General features: G+C 44.6%; 1 protein-coding gene across 2 annotated transcripts in view; it reads left to right on the top strand.

Annotated features, from left to right (window-relative positions):
- Positions 1 to 13,790, top strand: part of LOC126545683 (F-box only protein 22-like) — a 43,102-nt gene that overhangs the window by 3,190 nt on the left and 26,122 nt on the right. Inside the window, exons 2-3 of one of the 2 annotated variants that reach the window (XM_072286655.1) lie at positions 3,854 to 5,975; positions 6,806 to 7,019. In XM_072286655.1, the coding sequence (XP_072142756.1) occupies positions 5,589 to 5,975; positions 6,806 to 7,019 (601 nt within the window). In that variant the 5' untranslated portion in view covers positions 3,854 to 5,588. Of the gene's footprint in view, positions 1 to 985; positions 5,976 to 6,805; positions 7,020 to 13,790 lie in introns of those variants that run through there. The other variant, XM_050193625.3, reaches the window with a different exon arrangement.

The raw sequence follows: 13,790 nt of genomic DNA, 5'->3' as shown, positions 1-13,790 counted from the left end.
TTTTGTATGTAGTGTATACAGTCGCGATACTATAAAATTGTACAGCTGCAAAACTATTGTAGGTGAGTGGAAAAATGCATATAGACCCAGTTTCTGTGCAAGTTCACTCTGACAGGTGCAGTCTCTCCATGGAATTCACCATATATAGATGTGGCCATAGCGTGTATTGCATCTGGACAAAACTGAATCCAGTTGGCAAACTCGTAATCTGCATATACAGGGTGATTAAGTATTACGGAATATTTAAAAATTGCCTGTGGCAGATAGCATAATTATCGTCTTTGAGCTAGATTATTCGAAGAGGTGGAAATTACTAGCACAAGAAATGAAAACATATATTCAACTAATGAACAAAAATTCACTAATTATCTTTTTGATGAATTACTTTACAGCACATATTGCAATTTATGAATTGTAGCTGGTGAGCTTGAAATGAATTTCCAGGATGACACCAGTTGGTAGATATTTCTCACATTGTGGAATGAAATACATGGACGTTCCAGTTACCTTTTTGCTTCAATGCTTCAAAAAGTAAGTGGAACAACAGTGCATTTTTACGGCAAGTCTAATGGTGCATATCTCCAAACTGGCATCATCCTGGAAATTCCAAGTCAATATGCTTTGCAAACTCATCGGCTACAATTCGTTAATTGTAACATGTGAATACACATATTGCAATATGTGCAATATGTGTAAAGTAAATAATTTAAAAGATTATCAGTGATTTTCTGTGAATTAGTTGAATATGTGTTTCAATTTCTTGTGCAAGTAATGTCTGCCACTCTGAATAATCCAGCTCGAGGACTAGAATTATGTTAGCTGCAACAAGCAATTTTTCAAACTTCCATAAAACCTTAAAAAATGGTCACCCTGCACATAGGCGGAGAGTTTTCATTTATCCGGGGGGGGGGGGGGGGGGGGAGCTTCTCGAACCCCATCGTTCTCCCCCTCTCTCTCTCTCCCTATATATATATATATATATATATATATATATATATATATGAAGAAACATTATGTGACCTCGAAGAATTGAGCGCTGAAGTGACGGCGTTATACGAGTACATACAAAACTTCATAGTAGGAGACAATTCAATTTCACAGCCCGAGTCCTCCCGGTGGTGTAATCCTCCTTCGTGTAATTGTCACATACTTGGCTATCGCTAATACTGCTTCGCCTTTCCGGTGAAACTGCAGCTTCCCTCTCCCTTCTTATTTTATTTTTTTGTGAGTCCGAGTATAAGTGCTGCTGCGCATGACTGCTGTTGATTATTATTTCGAGTGAATCCGGCTTGGCCTTATTACGATTACTGAGTGAATTATACAGTGTTCTACAATTATGCTCTAAGGCTTAAAAAAGAGAGCAGTTGCGTTACTCGAAGAAAACCTAGTGCATATTGTTTCCAATACAGTGGAGTAGCCACCAGTAATTCTTTCGTTACTGAGATTTCATTCGGTAATTGCAGTTATTTACCTAACTCGAGAAGTACTGTCCTAATTTTCAAAGTGTCAATGAGGCATTTGTAGGCACCCAAAAATGACATCTAAGTGCGGTGTTTTCAGCGACATACTAATTGTGTACAATTCTTTCCGACTGGCAAAGAACTTTGCCTCATGAAGTACGAAAAATATCACGTGAGTGCGCTCCCACCCGCATCATAAAGCAGCGCCCTCAAATAAGCTGATTGAAAGCAACTGCATCGCCCGTCGCGAACCCGAAGAGACAGTGCATCACCTTGATAATGGTACGGCAGGATCACCAACAGCAAGTTTTGCGGCTTCACAGCTATTCCTTCCTCTCATTTCTACGTCACATTTATTATCCATCTCTCGAGGCCGACTGATCACGTTGATAACAAAAGCCCCTTGATGCACCGCTTTGACTATGCACTAAATGTGAAAAGCAATGTAATAGGCATAGAATGTTTCAAAAATCCGGGCTTTGCTCGCACCGTATCAAAAGGCAAAATTGATTTGTTAAAGGAAGTAAATATACCACTTCTAAATGAGCCGGATCGGCAATCAGGATGTCTGCACAAAAAAAATTTTTTTTTAATACACGTCAGATTTCAGTGTGCCTTTATTATCTATGAATTCGTAAGCTCCGTTGAGCACCAGCCTAGCGGATGTATTCGAATGGGTCTCCTTCTTTGCAGCTACGCAGTACTGTGTCTGTTTTATCACATCTTCAGTGGCTTTCTTGATGACTGACGCCGGAATTCTACAGTAGACATCTGTTAACTTTGCTTGAACTATTCTGACGTCCATCTCGATCATGTAAGCACGATCTTTCACATAACCCCAAAGAAAGAAATCAAGTGGAGGGAGATCAGGTGACCTAGCTGGTGAAATTACATGCCCGTGTCTTCCGCTCTACTGTGCATGAAAAGTCGCATCCAGCCAGTTTCGTGCTCGGCTGCTGCTGTGTGCTGGTGTTCCATGTTGCTTATACCACATAAGTGGAAGACGTGACAGCGGGACTTCACTGAGAAACTCGTCAACCAATCCTTCAAGGATTTCGTGTGCGTAATGCTGTCCAGTCAGCGTGCGATCGAAGAAGATGGGACCGATTATAGCACTGGCGCAAATTCCGAACCACACATTAAGTGACTACTGGTGCTGGTGCCGATTGCGCTTTACCCAGTGTAGATTGGAGTCCCTCCAACAGTGTGCATTATGCAAATTTCCATAGGCATTTCTGCGAAAATTGGCTTCATCTGCGCACATGATGTTGCTCAAAAAGTCCGCTGACTTATCGGCTTTTGTGAGGACTCAATTCGAGAAACCTAGACGGTTCTACAGGTCCCTATCTTCTAATCATTGGTGCTGGTTAAGGCGGTACGGGTGAAAGGCCGTCATTTTGAATCCTCCAAACTGATGACTTGGAAATTGGTACCTGGGCGGCCACATCCAGCACGCTAGCATGAGGGTTTGAGGCTATAAATGCTAGAACATCTGTGCATAGTCTAGGACTGAAAGATGGAGTCCTCTGCCGCTGTTTCTTGAAGCTGCCGGTTTGTCTCAGCTTTTCATAATTTCTGATGACAGTCAATGCGTTTGGTCTACCGCCACACTTCCATGACTGATTTATATATTTGTGGCCTTCCCCTTGTTGCAATTTGCAGATCCCAAGGCAAGGTTCATGTTTACCATCTGCTCATTAGAGAAAGACATGGCAACTGGGACTAAACAAAACGCATCTTTAAACCTTTGCACTGACGTCAATTCGCTTTTGTGGTGATAGGTTTTGTGGGGAAAAAAAAAATGTGCACTTTATCTATGCTAAGGCAACAGCTATTACAGCTTGTTTACAACTAACACCAAACGAGACGTGTTACTTCAGCTGGGGCGCGGCAGATAAGGCACTAGCTCGATCACGATGTTTTTCTTTATTTCCTTTATTTTGTTCTAGATAACTCAGAGGGAGCCTGTTCGACGGCGCTGCTTTATGATCCGGGTGGTAGCGCAGTCATGTGGTTTTCTTCATGTCTCATGGGGTTTATTTATCAGTCGGAAAAATTAGTATGCAATTAGTATGTTGCTGAAAATACTGCAGTTAGATGTCCCTTGGCTGTGCTTTCAAATGCCTCATTGACACTTTGATAATTAGGATAGCATCTCTCAAGTTAGAATAATTACAATCACCTAATTAAATCTCATTAATGAAAAAATTGCTGGCAGTTACTCCACTGAACTGTAAACAATACGCACTAGGTTTTCTTCCAGTAATACATTGCTCTTTTTTTTAAATCTTGGTGCATGATAGTTAATTGGGACACCCTGTAAATATATTTGACCTTTGCATGCAACTGACGATGTTTTCATCCCTAATAAATGTTGTAAAATGTTTTTTTAGCATTGCTTACTGGAAAGAGAAGCAATACTGAGGCACACAACATTCACGTGCATTTCACGTGCCATTGACAGAAGACTCTGCCGAAGGAGTCACTGAAGTCTGTAGGTTTTTTTCATGGTCAGAAAAGCACGCAAAGCAATTTGAAGCATGGTGAACATACTGCAACATAGTCATTCTCTAGGCGTAGGCTATCCATACCTTTAGAGATAATTTTTAATTGGTACCTCCATCTCTTTCAAAGATACAATAAACTTTGTCCTGTGTGTATATTTAAATATATTGTATATGTGCTTGGTGTTTACAGTGGAAAGTTAAAACAATGTAAAAGTGAGAAAATACGGATGAGGCAGCCGCTGCTAGTGCCAATGCGCGTGTTCTTCTATTGTCAGGATTTGCAGAAATAAAGCGAAAGTATGAATTAAAAGCAGTGCACTTCCACACCTACAATGATGCAGTAAGCTATGAGCCCTAGTAAAATTTCAAGTAAAAAGCTAGAGGAAAGTCAAAACAAACCTCAAGTGATGTAGGTGACAAAGCTCTGGTAATGGCACCTTAGCTGTGTGTGTGTGGGGGGGGGCGGGCTTAGGCATCATGCGCCCCCCCCCCCCCGGAAATCTCCGGAGGGGGCTCGGGCCCCGGAGCACCTCCTCCCACCCCGTAATCGGCGCCTATGACCCTGCATATGTTGATGTAGGATGCAATGTAAATTCTTTCTACGTAAGCTAGCTTGTTGGTCAGATGTGTGGAAGACAAACATACAGTAAGGCCAAACATTTTGCCTGAGAATAACTTCAGCTTCAGTTCGGGAATATGTTTATGCCCTAGCCATTATGAATGCACACATATACAGTGGCTAACCTGCACATATATGTGTGTCAGTCGCTACTTCATACTTTTAAGCATCTTCAATCGCACCTTCGTCAATAGCGGCCGTTACCTATCAGCCCTATCACTGCGGTCGACGTTTCAATGTGCTCAAGCTTTTACCATAGAATAAAGCTTTTACTGAGAGCGGAAAACGCAAAATGAGGTGCGAGTGTGAATGTAGATCCCTGTAAGACAGTGGCACGTACGCATTCTAGATTGGCCACTAGTCGAGTAGCACAAAATATTTTATATATAACGGCGCGACATGTCCAGCGTAACATATTTCACTTCAAAATTATTGTTTAAATGCTGCGCTCCATCATATTTGACGATGATTTTTAGGCTGCAGTGCTTCAATTGGACATCTGTTATGGGATTAGAGAGAAACCAGGAACAAGAGATGAGTCGAGCGGGAGCCATATCCGGGGAGCGGAAACTTGCATGTCGTGCTCAGCGGCTGAAAATAGGCCACACTGCACAAACATTTCTTTTTACTCAACCTACTTCAGAGCTTCATTGCTACTAAGTTCATCACACGAAAAAAATGCCTGCACATGAGCATGTGTCTGCTCGCGCCACGCTACTCATGCGCTACCCGAACGAAACGTACTCCCCGGAAATCCATGCGGCGACGCTTCAAAAATCGCCCTTTTAAGACTACTGCAAATCAATATCGCTCGCTATTTTGCAAAACGTTGAACGAGTGCACTACGCCACGGCCTCGAGAGGCTGAACGTTCACCGTTCATTGGAAGCTCTCGTTGATTCAGTGGCTACGTTCGGCGGCTCAGGTCCGGCCCGTACGGCGGTGTTTCCATGAGGTTATGCAGTAAATAAGCGAGATTTCTTATTTGAATCACCTTTTAAAAATGAAGCTTTTGTATCAACACTCGCTGATTTGGCGATCCTACCATAGAGAAAGAAAAGATCCTACTTTCGTTTGTGTGGTTCTTTACGCATCGGGGTGTCGGAGCATCCGCAGCGCAAACGGCGGCAAAGGAAAGGCAACAGACGCGAGCAGCGCGAGAATGGAGTCGGTAGCTGCGTCTTCTGTGGATGATGGAATGGAAGCGGTGGAAGTGTATAATAATCCCACTTTCGGGAATTTGTTGCGCACCTCGGCCGAGATCTCTGAGCGTATACTAAGTTATATGAACTGTCGCCAGCTGTGTGTTTGCGCCCAGGTTTGCTCTCTCTGGAATACTACTGCCAAGCGTTTGAACAGCAAACGCAGCAGCGTAGTGCACTGTTTTGAGGTAATAATCTTGCATTGCTTGTTCTGTAGATAACGTTGCAGTGCTGTGTGACGTTTAATACAGTAATTATGATCCCGTGCAGGGTTTTGCATAAGTGATGGCTACTTTCTAGCGTTTGAACGCATAGATGTGAATTCATGAGCAATAGTTACTGTACTACTATTATCACGCACGCTGGTTCTGTTTTATATTATTGTCTTTCGGTATGGGGTGCCTACGGAGTGAACGCGAAACTAGCAATGACAGCTGACGAAGGCGATCCCATCGGAAGTTTTGCTTCGTCCGTGCTCAATTTACAGAGGTCACTCGATCTTTTTAATATTGCTTGTGTGCTTCGCGGTTCCACTGAGCTTTCGAGGTATACGTGGAGTGGCATAGAAACTCTGCAACTCGAGGAGCCCTTGAAACAGGCGCGAGGATTGGCAGAATATAGACGCTGGTGATTGGCTCTAATTGTTTCTCTTATTGTGAACATGCGTTATCGGTTAAAAAATAAAAATAAACGACTGAACGGCAAACGTAGCAAGTTTAAGTTGTTCTTAGGTGACTACGTACCAGTTTCTGTGCACGTACTTAAGTCATGTTTTGCGTGTAACTTGCAAGCTTTTGCTTTTTATTTGTCGATCTCTTAGTGAAGTGTCCATGTTTGCATACAGTTCATAAATTTTGCACCCTCTTTATTATTAAATTCTGGAAGAAGTTAACGAGTTTGTGTACAGTCAATAAAACTTGGGTCATTATAAAGTGTGTTGTTTATTTCAACGTTCATATACCCGGCTGGGCCAGTTTTAATCTGAAATGATGACTTGTTCCTTTCTTTATTTTTGCAGCCTCTGAAGCGCAAACGCAAAGTATGTAGCCGAGGGGAACACAGCAGAGACTTTTCTGGGAATGCAACCAAGAGCTTCATCCAGAGCATGACAGATGCATGGTCTGAGCCAGGACGTGCATTGGTTTTCGGCACACAATACCTGTACCGTTACCTGTCTCCTCCACAGAAGGCTTCCCCAGTAAATTCACATCGTGTAGCATGTTGGAGTGAAGGTAAACAACTTGTATTATGCAACACAAGTGTGTTTTAGAGGTTCCATTTATTGTGCTACCTAGCTGTGCTAGTAGATAGTTTGCTGTGAACCTGTCTTAATGAAGGGGCCTGTTTTGTCAAAGTGGGGCGTGGCGTTCTTAATTTTTAACTGTAAATGTATTGACTTTAAACTCCATGACTACTATTGTCCGACATAAATCTATGACTGTTGCCACACCAGGTGAAAGAAGTAACCAGTTGAAATTCATTTATTGTTCAACTCTTGGCTTGCACAGCTGGCGTTGTGTCAATTTATATTTGTTTCAACTGGTTATGAATGGGGATTAGACAATAGTCCAGCTGGAACATCTATACTTGGGACTTGCACTTTGCGGAGGGCCCTTCACTTTCATTATCTATGCCAGAGTAAAAAAAAATTGAGGGCATATTTGAGCTCATATTTGCAGGTAAATAGGGTTTTCGGGTTTATTAATGGATACAAACGCAAATGAGTTGAATTATTGTTTCAGCACATATCCTGAGAAAGACCCTCAGTTTTCAGTGCTGATAACCCATTAAAAAATCAAGGATAGTTCTAAACAATATTGGTCATAAGTGTTTTTATGCTCTCTCATTCATTTCTCTTAAAGGGACACTGAAACGATTCTTACGATTTTGTACAAACATGCTGAGTCATTAGGGCAAGTCCTTCTGATGATTAAATTACACATTAAGCACTCCACATAAAGTGTGTAATATATTATAAGGTTTTAAAAATATGCATTACGACCAATTGCAGTGGTGCCACTCCCCTGAGTTTTCAGCGGTCCGTTACAATTTATGTAGCTGGCGCCTGTTACATCAGTTGGGCAAGCTATCCGATTAGCTACCCAGATTGCATCATCGATGATTTTTCCAACTTTACGGTGAACAAATAAATGTTGTTTATAATAGTTATAATGTTAGTTAACTTGTTTCTATTTTTAAAAAAAAGTAGTGGAAAGAGAATGCCTAACAACAATTTATCACTGCACTCAAGCACTTCTGGCACACAGCAAATGTCTGTTTGTGTTGCAACTTGCTCTGTGTTGACATGTGCAGTCAGTGTTGGTCTTGAGGTTTCTTTTCGCAAAGACCACGAATCACTCTTGTTGCATTGTGGGCTGCAAATCTAGCAAGCAGAGCAACTACAGCGTATCAGGCTGTCGTTATCCAGTCGGTGCCAGGATCTATGCATTTGCGACCGTCACTTCACACCAGAAGATTACTACCATGATGGAGAGTTTTAGCATGTCCAGTATTCCAGTTAATGCAGGCGGACTGGGCGTTTTTCCATATGCACAGAGGCGCAAGCGTGAGCGGCCTGCAGGGTGTAGCCACTATGGTGGCGCAGAACTCAACCAAACAAACACAGAGCTAATACAGCAGTAACCAAGTGTATTCTACTTTGCTGCTGGTATAAATTTTTGGCAGCAGTGTATTCGTGAACACGTCTCTTTAAAGGCTTAAAATGTTTTACACTTGGTTATGCCAATATTAGCTCTGTGTTTAGCTGATTGAGCTCTGTACCGCCACCAAGTGGCTCAGAACGCCCAGCTTGCCTGCGTTTACCGGAATACCAGACATGCTCAGCGCCTCTACAGAACACTCACAATGCAAGCTGCTTTGATAGCTCTCGCTGGGGATCGATGGCCAAGTGGCTAGCGGGGAAGTTGGAGAGGCTTCATGTGCTGGCTCCAAGACACCGGAAGTAGACAATGCAATATCACTTCATGACACAGAGCCAGTGAAGGTGGAGCTTAGCCCCGATTGCTAGGCCAACCATTCGAGGAGGAAAAGCATGGGTAGGGAGAAGGGTAACTTGTAATAGTCCGTAGCTCTCGTAATATTAAAAAAATTAAATTCTAGGGTTTTATGTGCCAAAACCATGATCTGATTATGAGGCACACCGTTGTGAGGGACTCCAGAATAAATTTGACTACCTGGGGTAGTCACCCAATGCATGGTATATGGGCGTTTTTGCATTTGTCCCCATTGAAATGCACCTGCCATGGCTGGAATTTGATACCACGACCTCATGTTAGCAGCGCAGCACCAAAACCACTAATCAACCACAGTGGGTTCTCTTAATATGAGATGCTTTACTTAAATTGTGACATCAATGTTTAATTGTAGCTGTACCCTACGCATCTACAAGATTTGTCCAAAACATTTCAGGGGCCTTTTATGTTAATGCTTGTCACCCATACTCAACTGGTGTTTTATTTGCCTCGTGTGTGTCAGTGGTAGGTATAGCTAACAGGTCTTTTGTAGAAAGCGGCAGGTAATGTTAGATGATAGGGACTGGGTGCTGTGGATGTTTAAAGGGGCCACTAAAGAGAAACGTTAAGTAAGTTTAGACACTTTAACTAGTCTTCCAAAGGTATATTTTTACTCCTGTGATTCAAAGACATCGATTACTAGGGAATGAAAAGAATGCCAAACTTCTCTTTCTTCAATTTTGCACACTAACTGCAGCACCGGTACATCAGCATTACATTTTTAAATATTTGTTTGTAGTTGGGTGTTCTAGTGCAGAAAGATGTTTTTGGAACATCCTAGGTTGAGTGTTCGGTTCCTTTAGAATGCAGCGTGATCATCTTTATTGATAAACAAATAAAGAAAACATAGTAGGCACTGTCAAAATCAATGAAGTCAAGTGTTGTCGACGGAAGCGGACATGCCTTTCAGCAGAGCTGTAGCAGCGCACTAAAGGGATAAGCTCTTGAGTTGCTTCTTTTTCTTTTTTTAAAAAAGACAAAATCTTTCTTTGTGAGTTACCACCACTTTTCTAGCCTCTCATCGTGGGCTGATCCCGGAGATGGTGCAGCCTAAAAATGTGAGCACTAGGTATGTGCCCCTGGGACCACTGGTTGCTGTGATGTTCCGACTATATATAAATATACATATATTATTATCTATATAATCATAATATTGTAGCGAAGAAGAGGAACACTATAATGGGCCATCCTCTCCAGCACTTTCTAGTGGGTCAAGCTCTCTAGCGCTGTTCTCCGGGAACGCCACTCATGCTGAGAGTCCGTGCCCTGTGCTGACGGTCGGCCCAACCACTGGTGGCTAATAAACTCCTTTACAAGTGGTGGAGGTTGCTTCGGCCTACAACGTCAACCCTGGAACTTCGATCCCGTACCGTACGCTCAAACATGCATGAAGACGCATCCTAGCAAATGCCTCCTACTCCATCCCAGCAAGTGTCTCCTCAGTCGGCCCTGTGCTCTGATATGACCTTGCCATTTTCAGCGGTGTGGACGACACCGACATCAACGACTGGCTGACGACATATGAAAGGGTAAGCGCTCGCAACAAATGGGACGATCCTGCCAAAGTGAGCAATGTGCTCTTCTATCTCACGGGTGTCACCAGTCTCTGGTACAACCATGCGACCAACTTTCCAACGTGGTCCTCATTCAGGACCTCTTTAATGGCTGTGTTTAGTTGTCCTGCTGTGCGCAAGCTGTGAGTGCAATCGCGTTTGCGAGAACATGCACAGTAGCTGGATGAATAATTTACCAGCTACATTGAAGATGTACTGAACTTGTGTAAGAAAGTCAATGTGATGATGTCGGAGTCCGACAAAGTCAGAAATGTCTTAAAAGGGATAGAGGACAATGCTTTCAACATGCGACTTGACAAGAATCCTCATTCCGTAACATACATTATCACTCTATGCCAAAGCTACAAGGAGCTACGCAGGCAGCGCTCGTTGACACGTCGCCCTTCCTCGCACGATGACCTCATTGCTGGTTTGACTACCATCTCCGACCAGTCAGCGTTGCTTGCTGAAATGAAAGCGTTCGTTCGGGAGGAAGTTGCACGCAGCTATCCTTGATATCCTTCGGTCAGCCGCCGCATCTACAATAGCCTGCATCGAATGTTATGCCTCCGCTTTGCCGCGCGATCGAGCATGAAATTGCCAGGGTCTTGCCAGACCAGAGCCAACATCATTTTGCAGTTGTACCACTAAGCTACGCTGACGTCGTCGTGCCGCCCCAACAGGTCACGGCGGCTGCACCACTCAGCTACGCTAAAGTCGCCACGCGGACCCAGCCACTATCTTCAAGTGTCCCTCTCCGTTCTGCCGACTTTGTGCCTAGGCCCCGTCTGCTGCCCACCGTGCATTCATGTCAGCAGCCACCTCGTACAATGTGTCCTGTGACATGGATGGGACCTGCCCCGGCGAGCCGGTGGCGTACTCCCGACAACCGGCCAATATGCTTTGCATGCAGCTACGCCGGTCATGTTGCACGTTTTTGTAATCGTGTGCAGCCGCCTAGTGCCGCATTACCCATGACAAGTCAGTCCAACCGTCCATATTACGGCCCCCCGTCGGCTATGTCGCCGACATTGCACCCGATGACAACTAGGTACCTGCCATTCACCTTTTCCACGCCGTCGCTCACTGTCTCCAATGTGACCTCGCCCCATAACTCGGTACGAGGAAAACTAATTGTCGCAGTCCTAGAGGCAAGGGTTGCAACAATGTCGAAATGTGAAAGTCCTCACCATAGTCCCTTGAACGTAATCGAAGTGTTTGTTGATGGTGTTCGCGCATCTGCACTCATGGACACAGGAGCCGCTGTATGTGTTCTGAACGCTAAGCTTTGCCACTTCGAAAAGTCACCATGCCCCTTTCTGGACTGTCCCTCCGCACAGCCAGTGCTCAGCATACTCACCCCTTGGCGGCTTGCACTGCTCGTGTTGTGATTGCCGATGTTCTTTACGCCATAGAATTCATCATCCTTTCCTCGTGCTCTCATGACTTTATCCTCGGCTTGGTTTTTCTCTCGCGCCACAATGCTGTTATTCATGGCGCACGGGCCGAAATAGAGCTTTCACCGCTGATAAATTTGCCGCTCACCAACAATCTTCGCTTTCGAGGAAACCACTTGTCCAAGCTAACACCCACATTCCTCCGAACGCCTCAACAGTTGTGCCCATGTCCTGCAGTGGAATTTCAGACGCTGTTGCATTACTGTCTCCATCTGACCGCTTTCTCACTCGGAAAGGTCAGCTGCTGCCTTTTGCGACAGTGGACATCTCATAGAGCTACAGCACTGTTTTTGTTTGCAACCCGTTTCCATACCCTGTGTTGCTGCTCCAAGCGGAATGTCTTGGCAATGTATAAGTGTTCGAAGATGTGCAAGTTATGGACATGCCCAATGAAAATTACTGTGTTAGTTCCAGTGTGCTCAGTGCTGTTTCTACGTGTCATCTATTGCCCACTAATGTGTTCGGTTCTTCTATTGCTGATGCCCTTATACTGGTCCAGTGGTCTCGGCTTTTGTGCCTTTTAGAAGAATTTCGTTCCTCTTTCGATGTAAGGCAATCTTCCCTGGGCCAGACGCCAACTGTTACACATCACATCAATACTGGCTCGCAACCACCATTGCGGCAACAACCGTATCGTGTATCTCCTGCAGAACCTTGTGAAATCAACAAACATGTTGACGAGATGCTTCGCTGTGAGGTTATACGACTTTCCAACAGTCCATGGGCATCCCCTGTTGTCCTAGTTACGAAAAAAGATGGTTCTGTGCAGTTTTGTGTGGACTATGACTGCCTCGGCAAGATCACTTGCAAGGACGTCTACCCTCTCCCGCACATAGACGACGCGATTGACAGTCTACAAGGCACAGAATTCGTTTCATCTCTTGATTTGCGCCCAGGGAATCTGCAAGTACCCACGGCAGACGCCGATCGGCTGAAGACGGCTTTTGTCACATCCGACGGCTTATACGAATTTAACGTTATGCCTTTTGGACTTTGTAATGCACCCGCAACATTTTAGCGCATGATGGACTCAGTTCTGCGCAGCTTGAAATGGCACACGTGCTTGTGCTATCTTGACGACGTTGTTGTTTTTGCTCCTGACTTCCCCATGCACCTTCAATGGCTCCGATCTGTTTTAGTGTGTTTAACAAATGCAGGGCTACAACTAAACCTCAAGAAGTGTCGATTTACTGCTCGGCAGCTGACAATTCTAGGTAACGTCATATCCAAGAATGGAATTCTCCCCGATCCAGCCATACTTCGGGCTGTCGCCGAATCCCCTAAACCAACGTCCGTCAAAGAATTATGTAGTTTCATCGGTCTATGTTCCTACTTCAGACGCGTCATTCACAATTTCGCCACCATCATATCACCCCTGACGAAGCTAATTAGAAGCAACCGGCCCCTCATTTCGTGGTTGTCCAAGTGCGACAAGGCCTTCACAAAGCTCTCTCGTTTGCTAAGTCTCCCCCAATTTCGCGCCATTGCGACCTGACAGCCCCTACCGAGGTGCACACAAACGCCAGCATTGTTGGCCACGACGCTGTTCTTGCCCAGCACAAACAGGGGCTTCCTGAATATGTCATGGCCTATGCAAGTCGTACGCTTACGAAAGCTGAGACCCATTACGCTGTGACAGAAAAAGAATGCCTGGCCATCATCTGGGCTCTCACCAAGTTCAGGCCGTATTTGTATGGCCGTCCATTTGGTGTAGTCATGGGCCACTATGCTCCATGTTGGCTGTTGTCCTTGAAAGATCCCTCAGGCCATCTTGCCCGATGGGCACTCCACCTGCAGGATTACAGTATGCGCTTGCTGTACTGCAGCGGACGCCAGCACCCTGACATCAACGCCCTTTTGCGGTCTCCCTTGCCTGATGACAATGCCTGCTGCTCACTATCCCACTTTACCATTTCTTCGCTTGACCTTACCACCATCACATCTGAGCAGTGCAAGGATCA

Source organism: Dermacentor andersoni, chromosome 1 (genome assembly GCF_023375885.2).
Source record: "Dermacentor andersoni chromosome 1, qqDerAnde1_hic_scaffold, whole genome shotgun sequence".
NCBI classification, from domain to species: Eukaryota; Metazoa; Arthropoda; class Arachnida; order Ixodida; family Ixodidae; genus Dermacentor; species Dermacentor andersoni.
The sequence above is the reverse complement of the archived record's forward strand: the minus strand, read 5'-3'. Positions and strand labels throughout refer to the sequence as shown.